The sequence below is a fragment of the Salvelinus sp. IW2-2015 genome, linkage group LG2 (assembly GCF_002910315.2).
Source record: "Salvelinus sp. IW2-2015 linkage group LG2, ASM291031v2, whole genome shotgun sequence".
Classification (NCBI taxonomy): domain Eukaryota; kingdom Metazoa; phylum Chordata; class Actinopteri; order Salmoniformes; family Salmonidae; genus Salvelinus; species Salvelinus sp. IW2-2015.
This window is the reverse complement of record NC_036839.1, coordinates 8,985,179-9,008,007: the sequence shown is the minus strand read 5'-3', so window position 1 is coordinate 9,008,007 and position 22,829 is coordinate 8,985,179. Positions and strand designations below refer to the sequence as shown.

The window sequence follows — 22,829 nt, the reverse complement described above, 5'->3', positions numbered from 1 at the left end:
GGGTTTCTCCTCAGCCACTCCAGACTACAGGACACCATGATGCCCATGAGTCCTGAAGTGTACGGAGAGCTGACCAGGCTTATTAACCCTGCTGAGATTGATACTGTGGTAGGTTTCAGCCAGACAGCACCAGCCGCACACATATTAGAGATGCTGGGAAGATCTCAATTGCATACTCTCTCCTCAAAACCCATTGGATGAGAAAGCCAGAGGTCCCAACTCCCTGACCTTCTCCTCCAATGGGTTTTGAGAAGGAGACAATGAGAAAGAGTATGCAATTGTTGTGGTAGGTTTCAATAAGGGCAACATCAGCCGACTATGGTAGGTTTCAACCAGACAGCAGAGCCGCACACTGAGTGTGGTAGGCTAGAGCCAGACAGAACACATGTCTAATCATCCTAAAACAGCTGGACTAGCATCATAGCTATAGCATGTATTTCCAAACCTTTCATGCAAGGGTAGGGATAATCCATGCATTTTTACAATGTGACAGTACACACTCAATGCAATCACAAAAGTGCAGCATTCCACTATTGAGATGCAGCCCATTACTGTCCTTGATTCTGGTATTTCTCATGTCCCTCTCCCTACAGATGTGCAAAGCTTTCCCAAACTAACCTGCCCTCTTCAGGCAGCGCCCCTTGGAAAACGTGTTACCCCCCTGCACCGAACTGATCTGAAGACATCCCAGAAAAAGGATGTTGATTAAGTTGAGATTTGTTGGGTTTCCTTTGTAAATACAACTAAAACTGTATACATATATAGTCTGTCATTTTAATGTACATGCATGAGATTTTGGGGCTTCAACTCCAGCTGTTTGTATTAAGGAATGTCATTCTTGTGTGACAGGATAATATTTTGTGAATGCATATGTAGTGTGTAATAACTTAAGGTGGAATGGTTAAGCTGTTATACAGTGAGCTTCAAAAGTATTGGGACATTTGACACATTTTTGTTGTTTTGGCTCTGTACTCCAGCACCATGGGTTTGAAATGATACAATGAGATTAAAGTTCAGTCTGTCAGCTTTAATTTGAGGGTATTTTCATACATATCGAGGGAACCGTTTAGAAATTACAGCTCTTTTTGCACAGTCCCTTCATTTTAGGGGACCAAAAGTTAATGTGACAAATTCCCTTACGTGAATTTAAGTAGTCAAGTTTAGAATTTGGTCCCATAATCCTAGCACGCAATGATTCCAAGCTTGTGACTCTCCACACTTGTATGCGTTTGCTGTTTGTTTTGGTTGTTTGATTATTTTGTGCCCAATAGAAATGAATGGTAAATGTTTGGACTTCACTGTTTAATTTAAGGACAAAGAAGAGGGCTCACACATGCCTGAATAGCTTTGATTTATTTAACCTTGTTTATTAAAATAAATATATCATATGTGTGTATATATTCCACTGCCAGGAGCAATCGCACATTTGCACATCAAGTATACCCTAAAATATGAACAGAAAAGGACATCCGTGTTTAGCAATACATTCAGAACTGTCTTTAGTTGGAACTTTAGACTGGTCTGCAACTACTGGTGACACCTGACTTGAACCATCTGTCCATATGATCTACAGGGGTTCAAACTCCGGTCTCCTGCAAGCCTCAATATTGTGTTTGCCCTCTGAGCTAAAGCCTAGGCAGCTGACAAGTTATCAGGTCACAGGCAAGGTTACCTTTCACTGAATCACCAATCCATTACAACAGGCATAGTATAACAATAGCAAAACCAATGTCTGATTTTGAGACCTTCTCCTGTATGTCACAGATACGACTGTTATGGTGATTGGTTGGAGGGTTCAAGTCTTGTGTTTCCCAGACTACTGGGAGTGGTGAATGAGGTTGAATTTCTGTGGCAACATGTTCTGTTATCGTTCTCATTCTTTGGCTTTCATTTGAACATTTCCCTATACACAATGTCACCGTCTCAGACAGATCTGGGGAGTTGCTGAAAACCGGTCACGTTGCCTTACAGAGACCAACAAGTAGTGGTAGAGATGTTATGTACATAGATGACAGGGTTTTCCAATCCACTTGATATTCCATCTGTGTATTCATTATCTATCTGGAATAGAACATTGCGTAAGGTTATTCTCCATTGTGTCAATGAAGCTGTTCTTTATGCTACATAGGTCTTATGGGGAAAAATACTACCACTGTTGTTCATTTATAATTTGATCTATTGTACAGTATTGCTTCATGCGGTCTTAACATTCACGTTAACAATTTAAAAGATAAACACGGGTTGTAAATTGACTGCAAGTGGTTATGTTTTTGGTATCGCTCATGTCATACTGTGCGTCATTCAACTGGATGGATTTGACATTCATATTGGACCTCATGAGTGGCTATGCACAAAACTGACACACTAAATCAACCAACTGTTTTTGCACCTGTCAATAATACAGGATACAATGCTACTGTGCATATTCAAGTAGCAAAGCATAACATACAAATACAATAAGTAATTCAGGACTTTCCATTCATCTCTTACTCTTTGGAAATTAAATGGAATTTGACTATGCTATAATTCTAATCCTGAATTAAGCCTTGTTTATATTGTGTGATAGGGTCCTTTACACACCAGCTGATTTGAACTACTACTGACGAAAAATGATTCCTGGCCGATTGCACACACTTATTCATAAAATATGACATCTAAGAGGATTTTTTGGGACAATATTCATGTCGACTGCCATATGTTTATGTATTTAACACATTAGCCCACTCTTTTACACAAACATGTCCAATTGGTTTCCTCCTTTCAGAAAAGTGCTTCCGATGAAGAGTGGGTAGATGGTTTACTTGTAGGCTTTAGTCCTGTTGTATTGGTTTGATAGAAAGTATTCTGTATGACATCAGACAAGTGATGGCAGACTAGTGTTTTATCATGGGGACACAGGTACTCCCCTGTTCTGTCGGCAGTTCCTGATTTACCTACCTCCTCTCTACAAACAGACAACCGCCTGTGTTGTGCGCATTACATACAGTATTTAGCTATAGGGAAGTACAATTCCACTGTTATAAATGAGAAAATAATACAGAAAAAGAACAGACAACAAAAAATATATACAAATAAGAGGGTCTTGAGTTCATCCCAAACAAAGTCAAGTACAGAAAAATGATATTGAAATGAAAGCTGAAGGGCATATAGTTCCTATGCAGTAGGGTTGATAAAAGTCAAGACAAGTTTGACCCGGACTAGTGGAAGCATAGGATGTCTGGTAACATCTGGCATCCTTTACATGTGACTAAGAAGGCTACAGGACCATATAGTGCCTCTACCCTAGTGGTGGCCCATCGTGTCCTACCGTTTATTTTAACTGTCCAATCAGGCATTAAAAGAAGCACTGTAGCTGGAATGGTACAGAGTGACATTAGTGCCAACATAAATGTCATTTCAGATTCAACATCATATCACTCCATAGAGAGTGCCTGATTTGGCCAAAGATTACTGGACATTGTGGCCCTCCAGGAAGAAGACCAAACTGCATGATGATCTATTACATTAAATTACAGTAAGTATTGGTCCTTGATATCATGAAATTAATTAACTTTCAACAGTAGATAAATATACAATTTACATGTAGGAGAATATGTATAATAATATCACTTTATATTGTACACCATTGTCACAAAGATTCAATCAGATTGTGCACTTCGATTTGGGACCCTAACACACCACACATACTTGGTGATGGAAGAGAGACGAAAGATACAGCAAAAGTAAGCAACACGGTCGCAAAAGGAGCAAAGCGCACGACGAAGGTAAAGCAAAAAAGCTTACGGTAAAACAAGGGAGTATAAAAAAATATATTAAAAAAACACACGTTCAATCAAACACACGGTTCAGAAATACGACGTCATACAAAGTCGACAAAAGTCACTCCAAAAAGCGCATCCCACCACAAAAACAGCAGTCTAGTTTAGTAGAGATGATATAAAAGCAGCGTGGTGCCACCTGCTGGCTGGCGAGGCTACACTACAGCAGGCCGTCTAGGTTGTTCTCCGTCGTCTCCTTGACCTTCTTGGGGACCTCTTGTGGGTTGTACTTGTTTTGATAGTCCTGGAGGATGGTGACCACGTCGTGATGGCCAAAGTGCAAGGCCTCCTCCATTGGAGTGTTGTCCCACCTATAGGGAAGATAACGAGCGTGACTGACTGGGGTTAGACTGGCCTACAAAGGCATAGTTCTGGGAGCTAACACTAGTTGTTGTGAAAATGACAGGGTACAAACAAAAGTGTTATTTTGGAGTGGGAGTACACTTGTATTGTAGACTGTATATTGTAAACGCTTACTATCACTCAAGTATATGATACTGTCTCTCGTCCACCCACAAAAAAAAAACACACCTAAACACACACACAAGAAAGGCAGACAGACACGTTTCTGTGGGCTTACCTATCCTTGGGAACAGGGTTCACCTTGCACGCCTCTAAGAGGAAGCGCACCACCTCTGCATGTCCTGAAAGTAGAGCAGATGGCGGAGTTACGTAAGAAACAAAAAACACACTCACTGCAGCAAAGACGTCACACACTACGCAGTGCAGCTGCCAAGGGACAGCAAATGAACCCCTACGAAACAGAGGGGGCTGAGTCTGCCAATCCCTCCCAGAGGACCCTGACATACACAATTTGTCCCCGTGTGTGACAGGAAAGGGAGGCTGTGAGACGCACCTTCTGCTGCTGCAACATGTAGAGCCGTCCTGGAGTCATAGTCCCTCTGCTCCATGTCCATGGAGGAGAGGGCAAACCTGCAGACACACCGACAGAAAGGTCAGCAGTGTCACAGAGATCGAAGATAACGGGCAGAGAAAGAAGACAGAAGTAATTCAGAGATACAAAAGAAGACAGATCATTATGAACAAAGGTATAATTACTCAAGTATTCTGAATTTAACATGATTTTTTTTTTTTTTAAACAGTCCTTTTCAATCCGTGTTTGTCAGTGTGTGTGTCATCTGTGTGTAAGAGAGCTGCGTACTGTACCTCCTTAGTGCCGAGACGTCTCCGGTGTAGGCGGCAAACAGGAGATTGATGACAGACTTGACCTGGAGAGAAAGAGCAAGGCAGTTTGTGGAAACAGGCAAACACACACACACACGCATGGGGTGGGGGATATGTGCCCTACCACAGTCCTTCACCAGCTAAAAGAGAAGCGGAATCTGCCAAACATCAATCAGGACTTCTGGATCCCAATCAACTCCTTACAAAAAAAAAACATGGCAATGGCAGTATTATTAATTATGTAGAATGTAATGCAATGTAAGACTTGCCAGAAGTACTTTTTACCTCCTTATGTCTAAGCATCTCTCATAGTGACTGACTGAATAGCATCTATTCATTCTTTTGAGAAACGGCAGCAGGAAAATAGGCTACATCCTATATCATAAGCCTTAAGACATTGAAAACGGATCATATATGACCTGTTAACTTTAGTGTTGTCAAAACATGACTCACGGCTCCTTAAGAAGTATCTTATTAACTGGGTGGCAGAATAGAGAACCGTGGCTAATAAAGCTGTCAATATTTAATATTGTCCCAAAATATATATATATATATTTTTTTTAATTCTACTAACTATTTGTGTGCAGTGAGACCACTGTGAGCAGTTAGTAAGACCAATAGGTATGTTTGTGAGTAGTGAGTGTATTAGGAGGGATTTAGGAGTTAAGAGCGAGTTCTCTAGCCCCAGGCAAACCGTGAGTCCTGGCTCGAGCTGTAGGCAACAGGGGATATTGACAGATTTATTAGCCAAGGTTCTCTATTCTGCCACCCAGTCAATTAGATACTTCTTAAGGAGCCTTGAGTCATGTTTGAGGATTTACCAGTATTGACTACAGACCAGATACTATGGTTGGATTCTGGCAGTGTTTTCTAAAGAGTTGAGTGGAGAAATAAAAAGGTAGAGATTCACATTTTGGGAGTAACACTATGGCACTAGCATAGAAATAGAATTATGGAATACAATTCGAGCTTATTCTCTTGTGGTCCATTTACTAATTTGAAGCTTTAGCAGACTATGTGTGGCTTTTCTGCTGCATTGCAGGTTATGGGTCTGTGGTAGCTTTCTCTAATCTAATCCGATAATCAACCACTAGAGGGTGCTGAAACATTACTGAAGGCATAGTGACATTGCCTTCAGTAAATGGTCTCATGTTTTTCCCATTTGGGTGGCGGTGGTATTGTGGGTAGAGCTTCAAAGCGTCAAAGTCTAATCATGTGAACTACTGTTTGGATCGGAATTAGATGCTTTAGATACTCAACTGTACTGGAGTGAATTAAAAGACTGAATAAAATAAAAAACACAGTGCTGGGGTATCAAAAGCATAAAACCCTTGATTCACAACAAACCAGTAAACCAATCAATTAATGCATTACTCAGTTAATGACAATATGGAGTTATTACCAATTTAGATTTTTTTTTTGGCTTGGGGAGGAACAGTTGTGCAGTATTTCTGTAACATCTCAGAATCATTTTGATGATGCTGCAGAATTCAGAGACAACTGCCCAAAACAGAACATATAGGAGCTCCACATCACAGTAGAACACCAATCAGAACAGAATAAAGCAGTGCAAAACTCAGCATAGCTGTAAGTAGCATAGCTGGCAGAACTGAACAAAGTAGAATTGAGTAGAGCAAAGGTATTTAGCAGATCAGTGTCACAACTCAGTAGCAGAAAATAACTAGTTAGACAGCAGAGCGCAAAGCAGAGTCATTCCATATCATCTCAGATGGTTCTGAAATCATTTTTTGTAGTTAGAAGCAGATAAAATGTGCATTTCTGCAACATTATTTTCTTAAAATGGAATTTGATCTCTGAGAAACTAAGCTAATTGATTGCAACCAATTTGGCCCTTTTAAATGTATAGGATTTATATAATATTCAATAAATATATTAACCAACATCCAATTTGGACTCAACTTCTTCCTACTATTGAGAAAGACATGAGGTAACCAATACAATGGTTAAAAGCCACCCACGGACCCCCCACACCAATCCCACCCCAACAACCAGTATACAGTATCAGTTCTCTGTCTGACAAGTAGTATGGAGCTGCGGCTTGAAGTATTGCTTCTTCATCTTATGTGATGTATTCCTGTGAATCTAATACCCCCCCCCCCCCCCGTTCAAAGAAATTTGCCATTGAAGTCACTTGCATTATTTACCACAAAAAGATGGCATCCTTTTCCAACCCACAGTCATCAACAAACATGGGCTATGTAGGCTAGTTTTGATATAAACCCAAATGTATACACACCCAATGTGGCAGAGAATCTCTGAACCACGCTGTTCATATGGGGCCAGGGAGGCGTTTTGGACCGAGATTCTTTTGACTATTAAGAGGCTAGACACGGACAAGTCACTTAGACACGCCCAGTCTGAGCATTGTGCCAATGGGGGATATGTAACACCATTGGCATTTGACCAAAATTGCCACTGCCATAGAATTACACAATTTACTTATATTTCTATGGCAGTGACTACATCTCCCCCACACAGGTATTATAATGTGTGTTTGAATCCAATCTAGCCTATATCAGCCCAGCCCTGCACAGACACAGGTCACTGTAGGTGAGAACACACTGCAACACACAACCAGCGAGCACAGCATGTCAAGGGTAGTCCAGCACATTCCCATAAAAAATGTCTAGACTGTATACAAAAGTGTATACAATTCAACCTATTAAAACAGAACTGGCTCAAAAGAAGCAAATTTGGACTTATTACTAAATAACTTAACTACTTTGGTAGGTATTACCCCCCTTATCACCCTGAAGCCGAAACAGTGACTTTTCAGTCACGTTTATTATAAGTGTGATGGATGTTCCTTGACAGGCTGAAAAAGAATGGCTACAACAGAAATACAATACAATAACCATACTATAGACAGACATAGTACAGCAAGGAACACAGTTGCCAGCAAAGAGAGCACACTTGACTTAACTCACCAAGTAAAAACTGGTTCAGAACAATGACCGGAGCGCGAGCATACAGACCAAGCTCACACAGATCAAGCACAATGCATTCTGGGGTCTCTTCTGATTGGTTCCATCAACTCTGAAAGGGTGCACTGCACTGCATACCACACAAGACCCCTCCACAAATCAACCACCCCCTCACCTTTCGTTTACCTGCTCAGGTTGAACTGTCACCAGAAGAGTCAAAGCTAGCCACAGAAACTGCCCTTTCAAAGTATTTATCACACAAAGACATGATCAGGTACAGTATTTACTTGGGAAGTATATGTAATTACATAAGAATAACCAACTAGTTAACATTAAATTACTGATTGTTACAGATTGTTTAAGAATCATTAAAACCTCTAGGCACCGTTTAGTACAAACCAGATACAAAATTACCAATTGTGTTGAAAGTAAGTATCAAAAACTACCCATTGATACCACAATTTCCTAGTAAGCGAATACCAGTTGAATACCAGTGGAAACAATATAACAAAGTGCTATCACAAAATCTGTTAACTAATAAAACAAAAGGGCTAAACCACTTAGTTTCAGTTGTGGTAATTTGACAAACAGGTATTTGTTGGTTATAGTACTTTATTGGTTTATAACATGGCAGCAAGGCAACATGATTTCAACAAGTACTTCACCTGTCATTGCAACACACTTCTAGCATTACAACTACTGAAGCTCTTTGCTTGTATTTGCAATACTGGCCTCTTGTAGAACTACAAAGTTCTACAAGACAAATACCTAGTGTTTTCATCCAAACCAAGAGTCAGTGTCTTTACTATGAGGAGAAAGCAACACCCTTTTATGCCCAAGACACCAAAACCAGTTTGAGTTAGAGTAATAAATCAACATTCCAGGTAGATCCGGTTAAGATCTGAGGAGCTCACGAGAAGTTCATGTTAAATGCACTGATACACATTCTCAATAAGTTAACAGTGCAGGCTGCTGGTGTGTATAGTGTATTAGACTTGGAGGGCTACAGCTGTTTTCTCCAAGGCACAGATATGGAATGAAACAGAAAAATAAACATGCAAGGAGGACTAAAATGAACTTTAAAATATCAATGTGGGATTCAAACACATTTATTAAATCATACAAAAATATGCCATTTGAAAGAAATAGTAAAATAATGACATTGTGGGAAACATTAAACATGTTGCTGTGAAATCATAAAAATCATAAATTGTAATGAAAATACTGGTATGGCATTCAAAAAAACCCTTGTGTAAAATTTGATTGGGGTTATTAGACACATTTTGCAGTAGAGTAGAAAGGTTCAGTAAGCCCCATAACTTCCTCCTGTAGCCTCTAACGTCAACCTAACTCCTAAGTCTTGCAAGCTTTCAGCCCCTGCATTCTCCATATTATGTCAACATGGGCAAGACACTAGAAAACCCACTCAAACGTGTTTCAGAAAACACGAGTAGCAGAAAAAAAGATACAATTTCAGTACAAATAAATAGGATTGATTTAACAGAACTAATTATTTGGTAAATTAGCATTAGCAAGCAAGTTAACGTTAGCTGCTAGGCTAGCTACAGCTAGCTTCACTCCACAGTGACAGAGACTTGTAATGCTTTGCACCACACACTGACTGACATCTCAAAGGCCTACACTTAAAAAAAAAACATCCTTAGTGAAATAGTAGTCCTAGTTCCAAATCACAATTTTAAATGAAGTCCAAGCATACAGACATGACAAAACAACAAAAATATATTTGAAGTAAGTCTGATACTAAAAGAAGCTAATAACTAACTAAAAGTATATGGGATAGGGTGGGGTCAAGTCAGTAATTCCAATTAAATTAATAAATTCTAATTCAATAATTGAAAAACAGGGCATCTACGTTCAATAACTTGTCAACAAACTGAAAGGGAGAAGCCATGTATCTTTCAAAATTCTTTCCATTTATGAATTTTACATTTAAAGCACTTCCTGAATTGACTTCAATTCAAATTGACCCCAACCTTGACCGGTATGGGACCCATAGACTTATATGGACCCACGAGAAGAGCACATTCATGACGAAGCCATGCGTAACATACAGTGTATACCAATTCAACAGTTCAGTTTCAAGCATGATTGGATAAAAACATTGAAAGAAAAACATCCCCAGCAGCAGGACACCCACGGCCTTGGTTGACGTACATGTGCAAATGTGGCCAACGTTTGTGAAATAAGTTGATTCCCTTGCCGTTCTGCGCTGCTGTTGAGCTTCATCAAGCTTACTGCAAGATAACAATCATCCCAAAACACACGTCAGGCAAATAGTCTTTGGGAAAACTGTAGATACTGTACAGTGCATATGGCAATAAACATGATGCATTCTTAAACTACAGTATAGATAAGAGGACTGGTTTCCTCTTCCTCTTTAAGGGTAGCTAAGCGTAATTCACAGTAATAATACAGATTAAATATAATTGGTAACAATGTGTGATCACACTTTCAAATGGTATACTGACTTGTACAATACATATACGTATGACCTATATAACCATGATATGCCATCTGACATATACATACTGCAACTGCCTATGGAATAGATCCAGCAGGATTCTACTAGGCTATGTCATGAAAACTAAAGGTTTGTGCGGTGTCTTGTCTGTCTGAGCCAGGGTCAATGTCCCCTCAGCATGCGTCACAGCTTAGATCGACACGGTACACACACCACTCAAATACAAAAAGGTGCACACAAAAGGGGGTGGAATGAATCACCTTTCACGTCCTTGATGAAAAGCTTCGGTCCACTCAACAGCAGTTGAGAAATCGGCTCATGTGAGATGCGTTGCTGGTATGTGAAAGGTAAAGCACTGGTATGCAAGTTAGAATGGTCCGACTGATATCGTCTCCGTGTCACGCCTGATAAGTGCCTTATCGTTATAATCTCAGTTTGCTCTTCTAAAAGCATACTACAAGCTCTATGCAGACGAAAATATCGGAGAGTTGCAATGTCGTTTTTCATCACAAAAGGGGCGGACTGTTCTACTACCTGAAAATTGAGACATGCAGTATCATTACTTCTGCAGCCGTGGGGGCAGTATTATTGCTTGGTTCCTTGATCTGATATATATATATATATAGGCAATTCATCAAAGTAGACTATTTTGCATTGATAACCAAATATGATCTCAGCAACTGAATCCACTCAAAACATTATTTTGTTTAGAAATAGTAACTAGTGATTCCAGGCTACTGTGAAATGGTAGAACCTGCTGTAGCCAACTTGCTAGCCATGTGCTTTTTTACTCCATGACCAAAACATGCTGTTCTATTTTTAACTGATATGGGAATGAATACACAAGCAGTATATCAAACTGGGATAATGTTTCAGGTTACACCAGCAAGTAGAAGAACATTTGCCAGGGCATATTTCTAAATGATAAATCGGATTATTTCACATGGAGATGTGGGGAGCTAAAAAGACTAGCTAGCTTGCTATGTTTTTAGCCAGGTTAAAGCCAGCTAGCTACTATAAGCAAAGGAAGGCTACTGTTCCTTGTCTTCAAAAAATGAAGGATATCCTGTTACCAAAAGGTGTCCTCTACTTCAAAAATCCCACTTCACCCACACACATAGATCAACAGAGTTAAGCTTGTAGTAACCTCAAGAGCCTGTCAACGCATATAAATACAATGAGATACATTATATTTATATGTGTCAAAGCACAACACTCCACATCTTCCCTTGGCTTTTGGTTTGAGAAAACCTCCCTCGCTTTGGTTAACAAACACATTACAATGGGCCTAATACCCACACTGGCCTGTTCGACAGATACAGGACTTCAAACCTGTCAGTAGATATTGAAGCACACATGAAATGATGGATCAAGTCTACTTGCAAAGCCTCGATCTGAGCCAGGCAATCCCTTCAGGCCCCTAAAGTCTGACATTCTAGACAGGCAGCTGGAAGGGCTTCCCTCAGCTCTGCAGGGACCCCAAAAACACAAGGGATGCATTTCAAACTCATAAAAGACACACCCTCGTCCACTTACCCTCGCCTTATTCCCTTGGGGGAATCCCCACAGCCATATTTGTCGTCGGTCCAAATGATTAGCCAAGCAAGGGAAGTTTGCAACGTAAGCCCCTCAGACCTCGTTTTTCATAGAGTTTGAGAGTGTACAATTATGTTCGCGTCGGGGCCTGAAACACCCAATAATTCAATTCGCAATGATTGTACATCCGCTAAGAAAAGTCCGCCAAAACTTAAAACCTCAACGTCAATATGGAGTCAACATACAAGTGTAAGTAAAAACGAAGGTAAAGAAGTTACAAATTGTGCTACACAAACACGTCTAATAAAAGTAATTATGTTTTTGTTTTGTTAGCTTTTGGAAATTGTATAAATAAAACATTCCCCTTCTTCAGAAGTTCCAGCTAGACAGGTTAGTTAGCTAATTCATTTTCTAGCTATGATACAGTAGGCATATATTAATAATTATGTAGTTAATATAAGTAGACATGCACTCATATTTGACTGGAGCGCATATAAAGCACGCACAAGCTACCGGTGAATGAAAACACAATCGTTGCGGGATGAACGATTGACGAATTTCCGGGCAAGGGCGGTCCATTTAAAAATCATTCCTTCCTAACTCGCCCTGCAAGTGTCAACTCGTCAGACATCATGATATATCATCAGAAGTGTCCACTTCATTTGAGGGCTGAGGGTGTGTCTGTTAAGCGTTTGGATTGCAGCCACGGAGACAGAAAAAAAAGAAAAGGTACAGTAACCCAGGTAGGATCAATTATCATTCATCACCAGTACATAATGTGACATTACATTATGTAAAATAAAAAATAAAAAAAAACTTATAGAAATAAATAATCCTCTTGATAATTTATATAAATATATGAAGTCATATATGGGTGTAGAAAGGGGACAGGAGAAGGTGGGAGGAAGGGAGAAGAGAGTGGGTCCTAGTTGCGCTCCCCGACACTCTCCATCCTATAGACTACAGTGGTGGAGCTGTCCTCATGGCAATCAGTGGGCACCACCTTTTTCCACAGAGAGTCTTTGAGAGCTAGCTCTTGCTGAAGGCTCTCGTAATCCATTGGTCCGAAGGTAAACTGCTGTTTCAAGCAACATGGGATAACAGATTAGTCGGGTCTGCCTGCACATGCCACGAGTGCGGCTGCTCTAGGGATGTGTGTGTGTGACTATCTATGCATGGTTGGTAATGTGTTAAGTTTTGTAACTATGTAATGGGGAATGTGTCGGCCTTTCTTTATTGTGTCTATGACTGTTTGGCGTGTGTGTGTGTGTCTGGTTTTCTCTGACAGAGATGCCACCTGCTTCTCAACATACTGATTAAAACACTATTAGACCAAAAGGAAAGGATCATTCAAAATCAATCCTAACCTATCATTAATATTTTTTAACCAAGCATGCCAAAGTTGACTGACCTTGAGATTAAACCAAATTAAATGACAATCCCCTCCAAAAGGGCAAACCAGATAAACAAGTAAATTCCCCAAAATATATCGAAAATGATCAAACATCCACAAACATAATCCAAATGTCAATAAATTAGAGTGTACTGTAGCTATCGAAATAACTAGGGCAACAATTTCTCTTTAGGAACTCTCATTAGCAACCCTTAAGATACTCGGCTACAGCCAATTTAGCACGATTAAAATCAGGCACATTCTGTCATTCTGGGAAGGTGTGGTAACAATGGAAGAGGGGTGCGTCTGGGTGTGTGGAGGGGATGGTTGTTTCTATGTGTACTCACCCTCTGGTCGCCTCCCTCCCTGCGAGGATCGTGCTTCTTGGCAAAGTGCCTCAGGTTGTCGTAGTTGTGGAAGTTAAAGAGAGACACCAGGTCCTGAAACGCATAGAATGAGAGAGGGTCATGTTCAGATGGAGGGAGGGAGGGAGACACAGAGAGAAAAAGACAGACAGAGAGAGCGAGTGAGACAGAGGGTGAAAGAAACAGAAAGAGAGAGCTCGGACTAAAAATCTAAACTCTAGAGTGTATCAGAATAGCGGTAGGGCTGGGATTCGATCCCATGCGGACATGTCCGTACATGTCATGTGCTGAAGGCGGTGACGCTAACCATTGGTCTAGTGGCAATGGCAACGAAATTATTATAATTGAGTTTTTGCAGGTTTAAAGAAACATTGTGATAATAAGAAAATGTATAAAACAATAGCATATTTTAAGTATTATGTTACTAGTCTTTGCTTAGTAGCCAGAGCAATGCTGCCTCACAACTGACCATGTGCTGAAAGTATGGACAACCCAGACATTCTTGTAAAAAAGTGATATTTGCAAATATTTATTTATTTGACAACGGTAATTGTCATAAACGGCAGAACATGCCTTTTTGATACTATATAGAAATCAAAACGTTTGACCTGCATGTGACTCTGAATGAGGATTTGATAAAGTGATGCTCCTTTCCCTGTATCTGTCATTTCCAAGCTGCGCCCATCTCTTCATGAACAATTTGACAACTGATAATATTGTCACTCATCAGACTATTGTCAATTTAATCTTATCTTTAGGCTGACTCTTATTACGTGTGAAATTAGTTTCGGTATAGTTGTTGAGCCGGCTGTGCAGGCTGACTGGCATCGTTTGCTTCCCCTCACTCATCAACTTAGATAGAGTCAAGGACATGTTTTGCATTATTCTAAAGGCCTACTGCAACAGCATGTTTTCATTTCCCTTACAATAAATTTGATTAGCAATAGAGTAATAGTAAATAAAAGAGTAACAGCTTCTTTTTACAAAGTAAAACATGAAAGAGAATGATATCAACCCGCAAGGCGCGCATTCAAATGATTTGGTTTTAACATGATGCAGCCAACTAGAGGAGTCAGACAGTGACTTATGAATTAATAATGCATGGCGGGGAAGAGAAAAATGACTAGGGGGGAGAGGAGAGCGATGACAAGAAGCTATTTGGGCCCGGAAATGCACTAAATAAGATGTTTCTGTGAGGCCTTGTCAGATGCTCCAGGAGGACTAGTTGGCTAGGCTAGCTCATTTCTGATGGTAGAAGGATTAATATGCAGTGGCGGCTCAGAGAGCGGGAGAGGAGAAAGGGCGATATATAATAAGATGCAGAAATATGTGTGTGAGGGTGGTAGTAGTAATATCATGTGTGAGGGTGGTAGTAGCAATGTGTGTGTGTGGGGGGGGCTGAGTATGTCTATTCGGAGGAGTCAATGTGTTTGTCAGTGTGTCCCCGTACCGTGCAGAACTGAATGCCTCTGACACTGTTGCCCAGCTTGTCCAGCGGAGGAGACCAGCACATGATGCCCATGACATTGGGCACCACCAGAAGGATGCCCCCTGCCACGCCCGACTTGGCTGGCAAGCCCACCTAGAGACACAAAGATACAGGGAGAGGTTACCCACAACTCTGTGGACATCAGGGCCCAAAATGTACGAAGTGCATTATCTAGGATAAGCTCCCCTTATTCATTATGATCTAAGACAAAAGTGATCCAATATTAACAGTCATACTCAGACTCAAGGTGAATACAGGCCCAGAGCATTATACACACTAAGAGTGAGTGACAGACAGACACACAGAGTGAAAGCAATGAAGGAAAGCATAGGACCTACAGCAGGGATCAACTAGAGTCAGCTGCTGGGCCAATTTTTTCTTGAGAGGATGGTCTGGGGAATAATTTGTAGACTGCAAATTGACCACAAGAAGCCCAAACAGATATAATATTTGACTAATACATAACCATTTCAAACCTTGTTTACATTTTTATACGATCACGTGTCTCCCTATTATGTGTGGGAATAATTGATTGGATAATCGCACAACATCTGATTGGATAATCCTCCATGGGGGCTATAGGTAGACCATTGACCTGGTTTGTTCTGGCAAGGACAGCGACTGGAGCCCAGTGGAGGGCAATCGGGGACATTGTGGGGCAGACACAGGATGGATGGGACTAAAAGGGTCGTATTGGGCAGGAGGAAAAGGCAGATTTTGTCAGAGAGTGGCAGTATTGGGCAGAATAAGCTGTGCTTTAACTGGACCACAAATGTCAATGTTGTGGCCTGACACTCAAGGTGCATCTCAATAGTGTAAAATGGCTTCCTTTTCCTGTCTCCTCTCTTTCATCTGCACTTTTCTGGAAAAAAACAGGCCAGGTGAAAGCAATTTTTTTTGTCAGAGCAGATAAAGAACGGGAGACTGTGGAACATTTATATACAGCAGTGTTGTGTTGTGGTGCTATATGAGCTATGGCGGCGAGGGACAGTATACTCACGTGGAAGGCGAACTGGCCAGAGAAGTCGTACATGCCGCAGGAGTGCATGAGGCTCAGCGTGTCACGCACTGCCTCCGGGCTCAGCACGCGCTCGCCCGTGATTGGACAGAAGCCGCCGTTGGCCAGGGTGGCCGCCATGACGCTGGCGCTCTCGCAGGTCACCTCGATGGAGCATAGCTGGAGGGACACAGACAGTTACAACACAAATGTAAGATCAAGCCAAACCGTTATAGTGAAAGAAATACATTAATATAGAACATGCACACAGAATAAATATATATGGCAGTCAAACGTGAGTCTAGGGCATTGCGTACTCAATTCTTCTCCTGTCACAATATTGCCCCCACTCTGGATGAAAACGTACTACAGTATAATCAAAATAGAGTGTATGCATAGAGAATGAAAACAATACACTATGATCAAAGTACATGTAAATGCATAGAGTATAATGTACCCAGTACAACTACTCCTCTCTCTTGTCCTTCTATGGTTTTAGGAAAGGCTCCAGGTTATGTGAGTTCTCAGTGGGCCAAGGCAAACATTACCAAAGGACCAGCATGACCGGAGCCTATACGTCAGTGGGCTGCCAGCGTGACACCAGAGAGGAAGGCTGTCAACACCCAAAGGGATGTGACGTCAACACAGCTATCCCATTACACACATGCGTGCGCATGCACACGTTTCCCTTCTCAGCCAGAGAAGCACATGAACAAAGTCAGTCACCAGACCCAGAAAGAGAGAGAGGGATAGAGGGGGATCCAGCCATTACAATAAGCCTGTCCTCCCCATTTCTCCCTCCACTGGCAGTGTGTAGTTGTTGGCCGTCTGTCTGTACGTACCTGGAAGTAGAAATCCAGAATGGACGTCATGTCTGTCCCCTCAGGAAAGCACTGCAGAGAGAGAGAGGAGAGGGGGGAATAGAAAATGAGGAATGAACAGACAGATTACATCCATGCAATATATTTTGACATGACTGACGTGCTGTTCTGTATTTCAGCAATCTTAGATTATACATTGGACAGAAACAGAGAGAGAGAGCGAGATGGCTAAAGTTCAGTTACTCCTTAAGGAAAGATAGAGTAGCTCCTAAATCAAAATAAATACAGTTGAAGTCAGAAGTTTACATACACCTTTAGCCAAATACATTTAAAACTCAGTTTTTCACAATTCCTGACATTTAATTCTAGTAAAAATTCCCTGTCTTAGGTCAGAAGGATTGCCACTTTATTTTAAGAATGTGAAATGTCAGAATAATAGTAGAGAGAATGATTTATTTTGGCTTTTATTTATTTCATCACATTCCCAGTGGGTCAGAAGTTTACATACACTCAATTAGTATTTGGTAGCATTGCCTTTACATTGTTTAACTTGGGTCAAACGTGTCGTGTAGCCTTCCACAAGCTTCCCACAATAAGTTGGGTGAATTTTGGCCTTTTCCTCCTGACAGAGCTGGTGTAACTGAGTCAGGTTTGTAGGCCTCCTTGCTCGCACACGCTTTTTCAGTTCTGCCCACAAATTTTCCATAGGATTGAAGTCAGGGCTTTGTGATTGCCACTCCCAATTCCTTGACTTTGTTGTCCTTAAGCCATTTTGCCACAATTTTGGAAGCATGCTTGGGGTCATTGTCCATTTGGAAGACCCATTTGCGACCAAGCTTTAACTTCCTGACTGATGTCTTGAGATGTTGTTTCAATATATCCACATCATTTTCCTTCCTTGTGATGCCATCTATTTTGTGAAGTGCACCAGTCCCTCCTGCAGCAAAGCACCCCCACAACATGATGCCACCTCCGTGCTTCACGGTTGGGATGGTAATCTCCGGCTTGCTTTATGTTCTTTCAAACATAAAGATGGTCATTATGGCCAAACAGTTCTATTTTTGTTTCATCAGACCAGAGGACATTTCTCCAAAAAGTACGATCTTTGTCCCCATGTGCAGTTGCAAACCGTAGTCTGACTTTTTTATGGCGGTTTTGAAGCAGTGGCTTCTTCCTTGCTGAGCAGCCTTTCAGGTTATGTCGATATAGGACTTGTTTTACTGTGGATATAGATACTTTTGTACCTGTTTCCTCCAGCATCTTCACATGGACCTTTGCTGTTGTTCTGGGATTGATTTGCAATTTTTGCACCAAAGTACGTTCATCTCTCGGAGACAGAACGCGTCTCCTTCCTGAGCGGTATGACGGCTGCGTGGTCCCATGGTGTTTATACTTGCATACTATTGTTTGTACAGATGAACGTGGTACCTTCAGGCGTTTGGAAATTGCTCCCAAGGACGAACCAGACTTGTGGAGGCCTACAATTTCTTTCTGAGGTCTTGACTGATTTCTTTAGATTTTCCCATGATGTCAAGCAAAGAGGCACTGAGTTGGAAGGTAGGCCTTGAAATACATCCACAGGGACACCTACAATTGACTCAAATGATGTCAATTAGCCTATCAGAAGCTTCTAAAGCCCTGACATCATTTTATGGAATTTTCCAAGCTGTTTAAAGGCACAGTCAATTTAGTGAATGTAAACTTCTAACCCACTGGAATTGTGATACAGTGAATTATAAGTGAAATAATCTGTCTGTAGACAATTGTTGGAAAAATTATTGGGTCATGCACAAAGTAGATGTCCTAAACGACTTGCCAAAACTATAGTTTGTTAACAAGAAATTTGTGGAGTGGTTGAAAAACGAGTTAATGACTCCAGCCTAAGTGTATGTAAACTTCCGACTTCAACTGTAAATACTTTTCCCCTACTAGCTAAAATGTACTTTCTATGATTGAGATATGTGGCTTTCCCCCCTAGCTACAGTATCTTAAGATGAATGCACTAACTGTAAGTCGCTCTGGATAAGTGTCTGCTAAATGACTCAAATTTAAACGTAAAGGCAGCTCTCCGACTTAGTGAGTTGCACAATGGGAACAGCAAACAGTGCCAAGTAAGAGAACAGGGAGGATAAGAGGAAGTGTAAAGATGAGAGGGAGAAATAGCATCACGGTTCTGACCTTCTTTTCTTTCAGGTAGTAGCCGATAGCGAAATTCCTGTCTCCTGACTCACGCTCCGACTGGAATCTGGGTAACAAAGAACACAACAAGAGTTAACAGTCTACACCCATGTGAGTTGGTGTGTTTTCTTTCACCACATTCCTTCATTGCATCATAATTAAAAACCCAAATGAGATCATGAGCCTACTGTGATTAACTTCTGTAAACATCCAGACTTTAGACTGCATGCCTTTTCCACATTTTGTTACCTTACAGCCTTATTTTAAAGTGGATTAAATAAATGTTTTTACCCGTCAATCTACACACAATACCCCATAATGACATAGTGAAAACAGGTTAAAAAAAAGAAAGAAATGTATTATAAATTAAAATCAGAAACACCTTATTTACATAAGTATTCAGACCCTTTGCTATGAGACTCAATCTTGTTCAGCTGCATCCTTTTTCCATTGATCATCCTTGAAATGTTTCTACAACTTGATAGGAGTCCACCTGTGGTAAACTCAATTAATTGGACATGATTTGGAAAGGCACACACACCTGTCTATATAAGGTACCACAGTTGACAGTGCACGTCAGAGCAAAAACCAAGCCATAAGGTCGAAGGAATTGTCCGTAGAGCTCTGAGACAGGATTGTGTCGAGGCACAGATCTGGGGAAGGGTACGAGAAATGTTTTGCAGCATTGAAGGTCCCCAAAAACACAGTGGCCTCCATCATTCTTAAATGGAAGAAGTTTGGAACCACCAAGACTCTTCCTAGAGCTGGCCGCCCGGCCAAACTGAGCAATCGGCGGAGAAGGGCCTTGGTCAGAGAGGTGACCAAGAACCCAAGGGTCAGTCTGACAGCGCTCCAGAGTTCATCTGTGGAGACGGGAGAACCTTCCAGAAGGACAACCATCTCTGCAGCACTCCACCAATTAGGCCTTTAATGGTAGAGTGGCCAGACGGAAACCACTTCTCAGTAAAAGGTGTGTGACAGGTCGCTTGGAGTTTGCCCAAAGGCACTTAAAGGATTCGCAGGCCATGAGAAACAAGATTCTCTGGTATGACGAAACCAAGATTGACATTTTTGACCTGAATGCAAAGCGTCACGTCTGAAGGAAACCTGGCACCATCTCTACGGTAAAGCATGGTGGTGGCAGCATCATGCTGTGGGAATGTTTTTCAGAGGCAGGGACTGGGAGACTAGTTAGGATTGAGGGATTGAGGGAAAGATGAAAGGAGCAAAGTCCAGAGAGATCCTTGATGAGAACCTGCTCCAGAGTGCTTAGGACCTCATACTGGGGCGAAGGTTCACCTACCAACAGGACAACGACCCTAAGCACATAGCCAACAAAACACAGGAGTGGCTTCGTGACACGTCTCTGAATGCCCTTGAGTGGCCTAGCCAGAGCCCGGACTTGAACACGATCAAACTTCTCTTGAGACCTGAAACTAGCTGTGCAGCGACACTCCCCATCCAACCTGACAGACCTTGAGAGGATCTGTAGAGAAGAATGGGAGAAACTCCCCAAATACAGGTGTGCCAAGCTTGCAGCTTCATACCCAAGAAGACTCAAGGCTGTAATCGCTGCCAAAAGTGCTTCAACAAAGTACTGAGTAAAGGGTCTGAATACTTATGTAAATGTGATATTTCAGTAATACATTTTATTTGTAATAAATGTGCAAACATTTCAAACAATCCGTTTTTGCTTTGTCATTATGGGGTATTGTGTGTAGATTGATGAGGGAAAAAAACGTTTTAATACATTTTAGAATAAGGCTGTAACGTAACAAAATGTGGAAAAAGTCAAGGGGTCTGAATGCACTGTAGGGAATAGGGTGCCACTCTCTACTTACGTGGCGTTGCTGAAGCCTACATACTCATTTCCTGCCATCTTATTCAGGAAGTTCATGACCTGGAAACGAAACAACGAAATCAGTTAAACTTTTTTTCTAACATACATTACCTAAAACAACCACAAAATACCCCATACAACTCCAAACAGCTGCCACAATGCACAAAATGTTGTATTAAACTTGAGTTTACTTACATAGTCAAACTTCTCAGCATTGCTCGCGCCCTGCTGAAAAGTAATAGAAAAGGTATTAAGTCAAGTTTGTTGGACAAAGAGAAAATATTTACGGCAGAATGAAAGTAAATACATAAGCCTTGGCTTAAATAATAACAATACTGTCATACACAAAAACTAATGATCAGTTTGATGCATTATAAATGCAAAGTTAACTGAGCTTCGGTGAAACCTAGACAAACATACACAATTCAACATGGGTGAAGAGAATCTGACGGGTGTTAAATAGTTAAAGAGAGAAGTATAATGAATTTATAGAGTCAATAGACAGTTAATGAGTGGGCTTTGGTTGGAATCAAATTAAAGAAGATCTGTCATAATCACATTTTGTATATAAATGTAACACTAGGGCTGGCACAATTACATATAACCGTGTAACCGACGGTCAGGGTTACCATATAACCAATGGTTATGGATGAAGAATAACCATCATTCCCATTAAAAAAATAGACTATATCAGTTATAGTTATCAGAATATATACATACACATTCTTGAAATATTTTTTGGGTCACCATTCGTGCGGTTGACTCCGTTTCTGCCATAACATGGACTCTTAACATGAAACTTTTTTTGCCCCTTGCTGAAGCAAGAAAGGTGTTGTAGCAAACGATGAATAAATGTGCTTGGAACATCTAACCCTGGCAATAGGTCATACTTGCATAACTCTGATGATAGAGATAAATGTGCGCAATTGTTCTGCATGGAATAATCGGAAATGGGTAGTTCTGACAATGCTCTCTAACGGGTGATGATATTGAAACCAAAATAGTTATAACATTTATTTAACAATCCTTTGAAAGTGGCACGTAGCTACCCGTCAATGGTTTTAGCGGAGCCTGGGGTCTCCTTTCACCCTAGCAGCCAAGTTGTACACTCGGCACCATATTGTGATGTTTTATTGATAACCTATTTGCCTGGTAAACTCATGGGTACACTCGTAATAGCTGCCTCGTATTGTGACGCAATAATTTCCATGGTAATGTAGAATGTTCATTGAATTTATGTTAAAGATGCACTATGCAAAAGCCGCTCTGCCATTTCCTGATTGCTAAAATTCTAATAGTTCTCCTAARTTCAGTTTATGTGKCAAAACAAGCAAATATAGTGTATAGTAAAAGAGGCAAAAACAAAACTTAAAAACGGGAAGCATAGAAATAACTCACAGTAGCACAGATCTACCACTTCTTTATGAATTTGGTAGGGTCGCCCAAAAGGTTACATATTGCAGCTTTAAATGTGGCTCATGCAATGGATTTTTTGTAATGTCAGTTGAATCAACAAATCACACTTCCTATTTGAACGGTTATTACAGAGACTGCAGTCATTTGGCTGTCCAATTACTTTCATCCAAAATTCCATGTCCGTCACAGCCCTATTTAACACTTATTTTAGTGCCGTGCAGTGTGTGTGTGTGTATGTGTGTATTATAGGCTAACACGTGTCCTGTGAACAGCTCTGGGGATCAGGAGGGCTTATTAGCATGGAGTGTTGATAGCCTGGGAGACTAAACAGAAGAGCAGGAGGTAGAGAGGGAACAAAGGAAGG

At 41.0% G+C, this 22,829-nt stretch overlaps 2 protein-coding genes across 8 annotated transcripts in view; one reads left to right on the top strand and one right to left on the bottom strand.

The window, feature by feature from the left end:
• Positions 1 to 2,252, top strand: part of LOC111973973 (signal transducer and activator of transcription 1) — a 31,115-nt gene extending 28,863 nt beyond the window's left edge. The window contains exons 23-24 of the mRNA XM_024001452.2: positions 15 to 108; positions 594 to 2,252. Coding sequence (XP_023857220.1) covers positions 15 to 108; positions 594 to 617 — 118 coding nt within the window. The 3' untranslated portion in view covers positions 618 to 2,252. The remainder of the gene's footprint in view (positions 1 to 14; positions 109 to 593) is intronic.
• glsb (glutaminase b) overlaps positions 1,013 to 22,829 on the bottom strand; it is a 75,631-nt gene continuing 53,814 nt past the window's right edge. For 2 of the 7 annotated variants that reach the window (XM_024001392.2, XM_024001408.2), the window contains exons 8-18: positions 21,245 to 21,277; positions 21,051 to 21,109; positions 19,210 to 19,276; positions 17,053 to 17,103; positions 16,214 to 16,390; positions 15,175 to 15,306; positions 13,707 to 13,799; positions 4,986 to 5,047; positions 4,675 to 4,751; positions 4,399 to 4,462; positions 1,013 to 4,129 (exon numbers count right to left, since the gene is read on the bottom strand). In XM_024001392.2, coding sequence (XP_023857160.1) covers positions 3,979 to 4,129; positions 4,399 to 4,462; positions 4,675 to 4,751; positions 4,986 to 5,047; positions 13,707 to 13,799; positions 15,175 to 15,306; positions 16,214 to 16,390; positions 17,053 to 17,103; positions 19,210 to 19,276; positions 21,051 to 21,109; positions 21,245 to 21,277 — 966 coding nt within the window. In that variant the 3' untranslated portion in view covers positions 1,013 to 3,978. Of the gene's footprint in view, positions 4,130 to 4,398; positions 4,463 to 4,674; positions 4,752 to 4,985; positions 5,048 to 8,183; positions 13,045 to 13,706; positions 13,800 to 15,174; positions 15,307 to 16,213; positions 16,391 to 17,052; positions 17,104 to 19,209; positions 19,277 to 21,050; positions 21,110 to 21,244; positions 21,278 to 22,829 lie in introns of those variants that run through there. The other 5 variants (XM_024001399.2, XM_024001417.2, XM_024001434.1 and 2 more) reach the window with 3 other exon arrangements.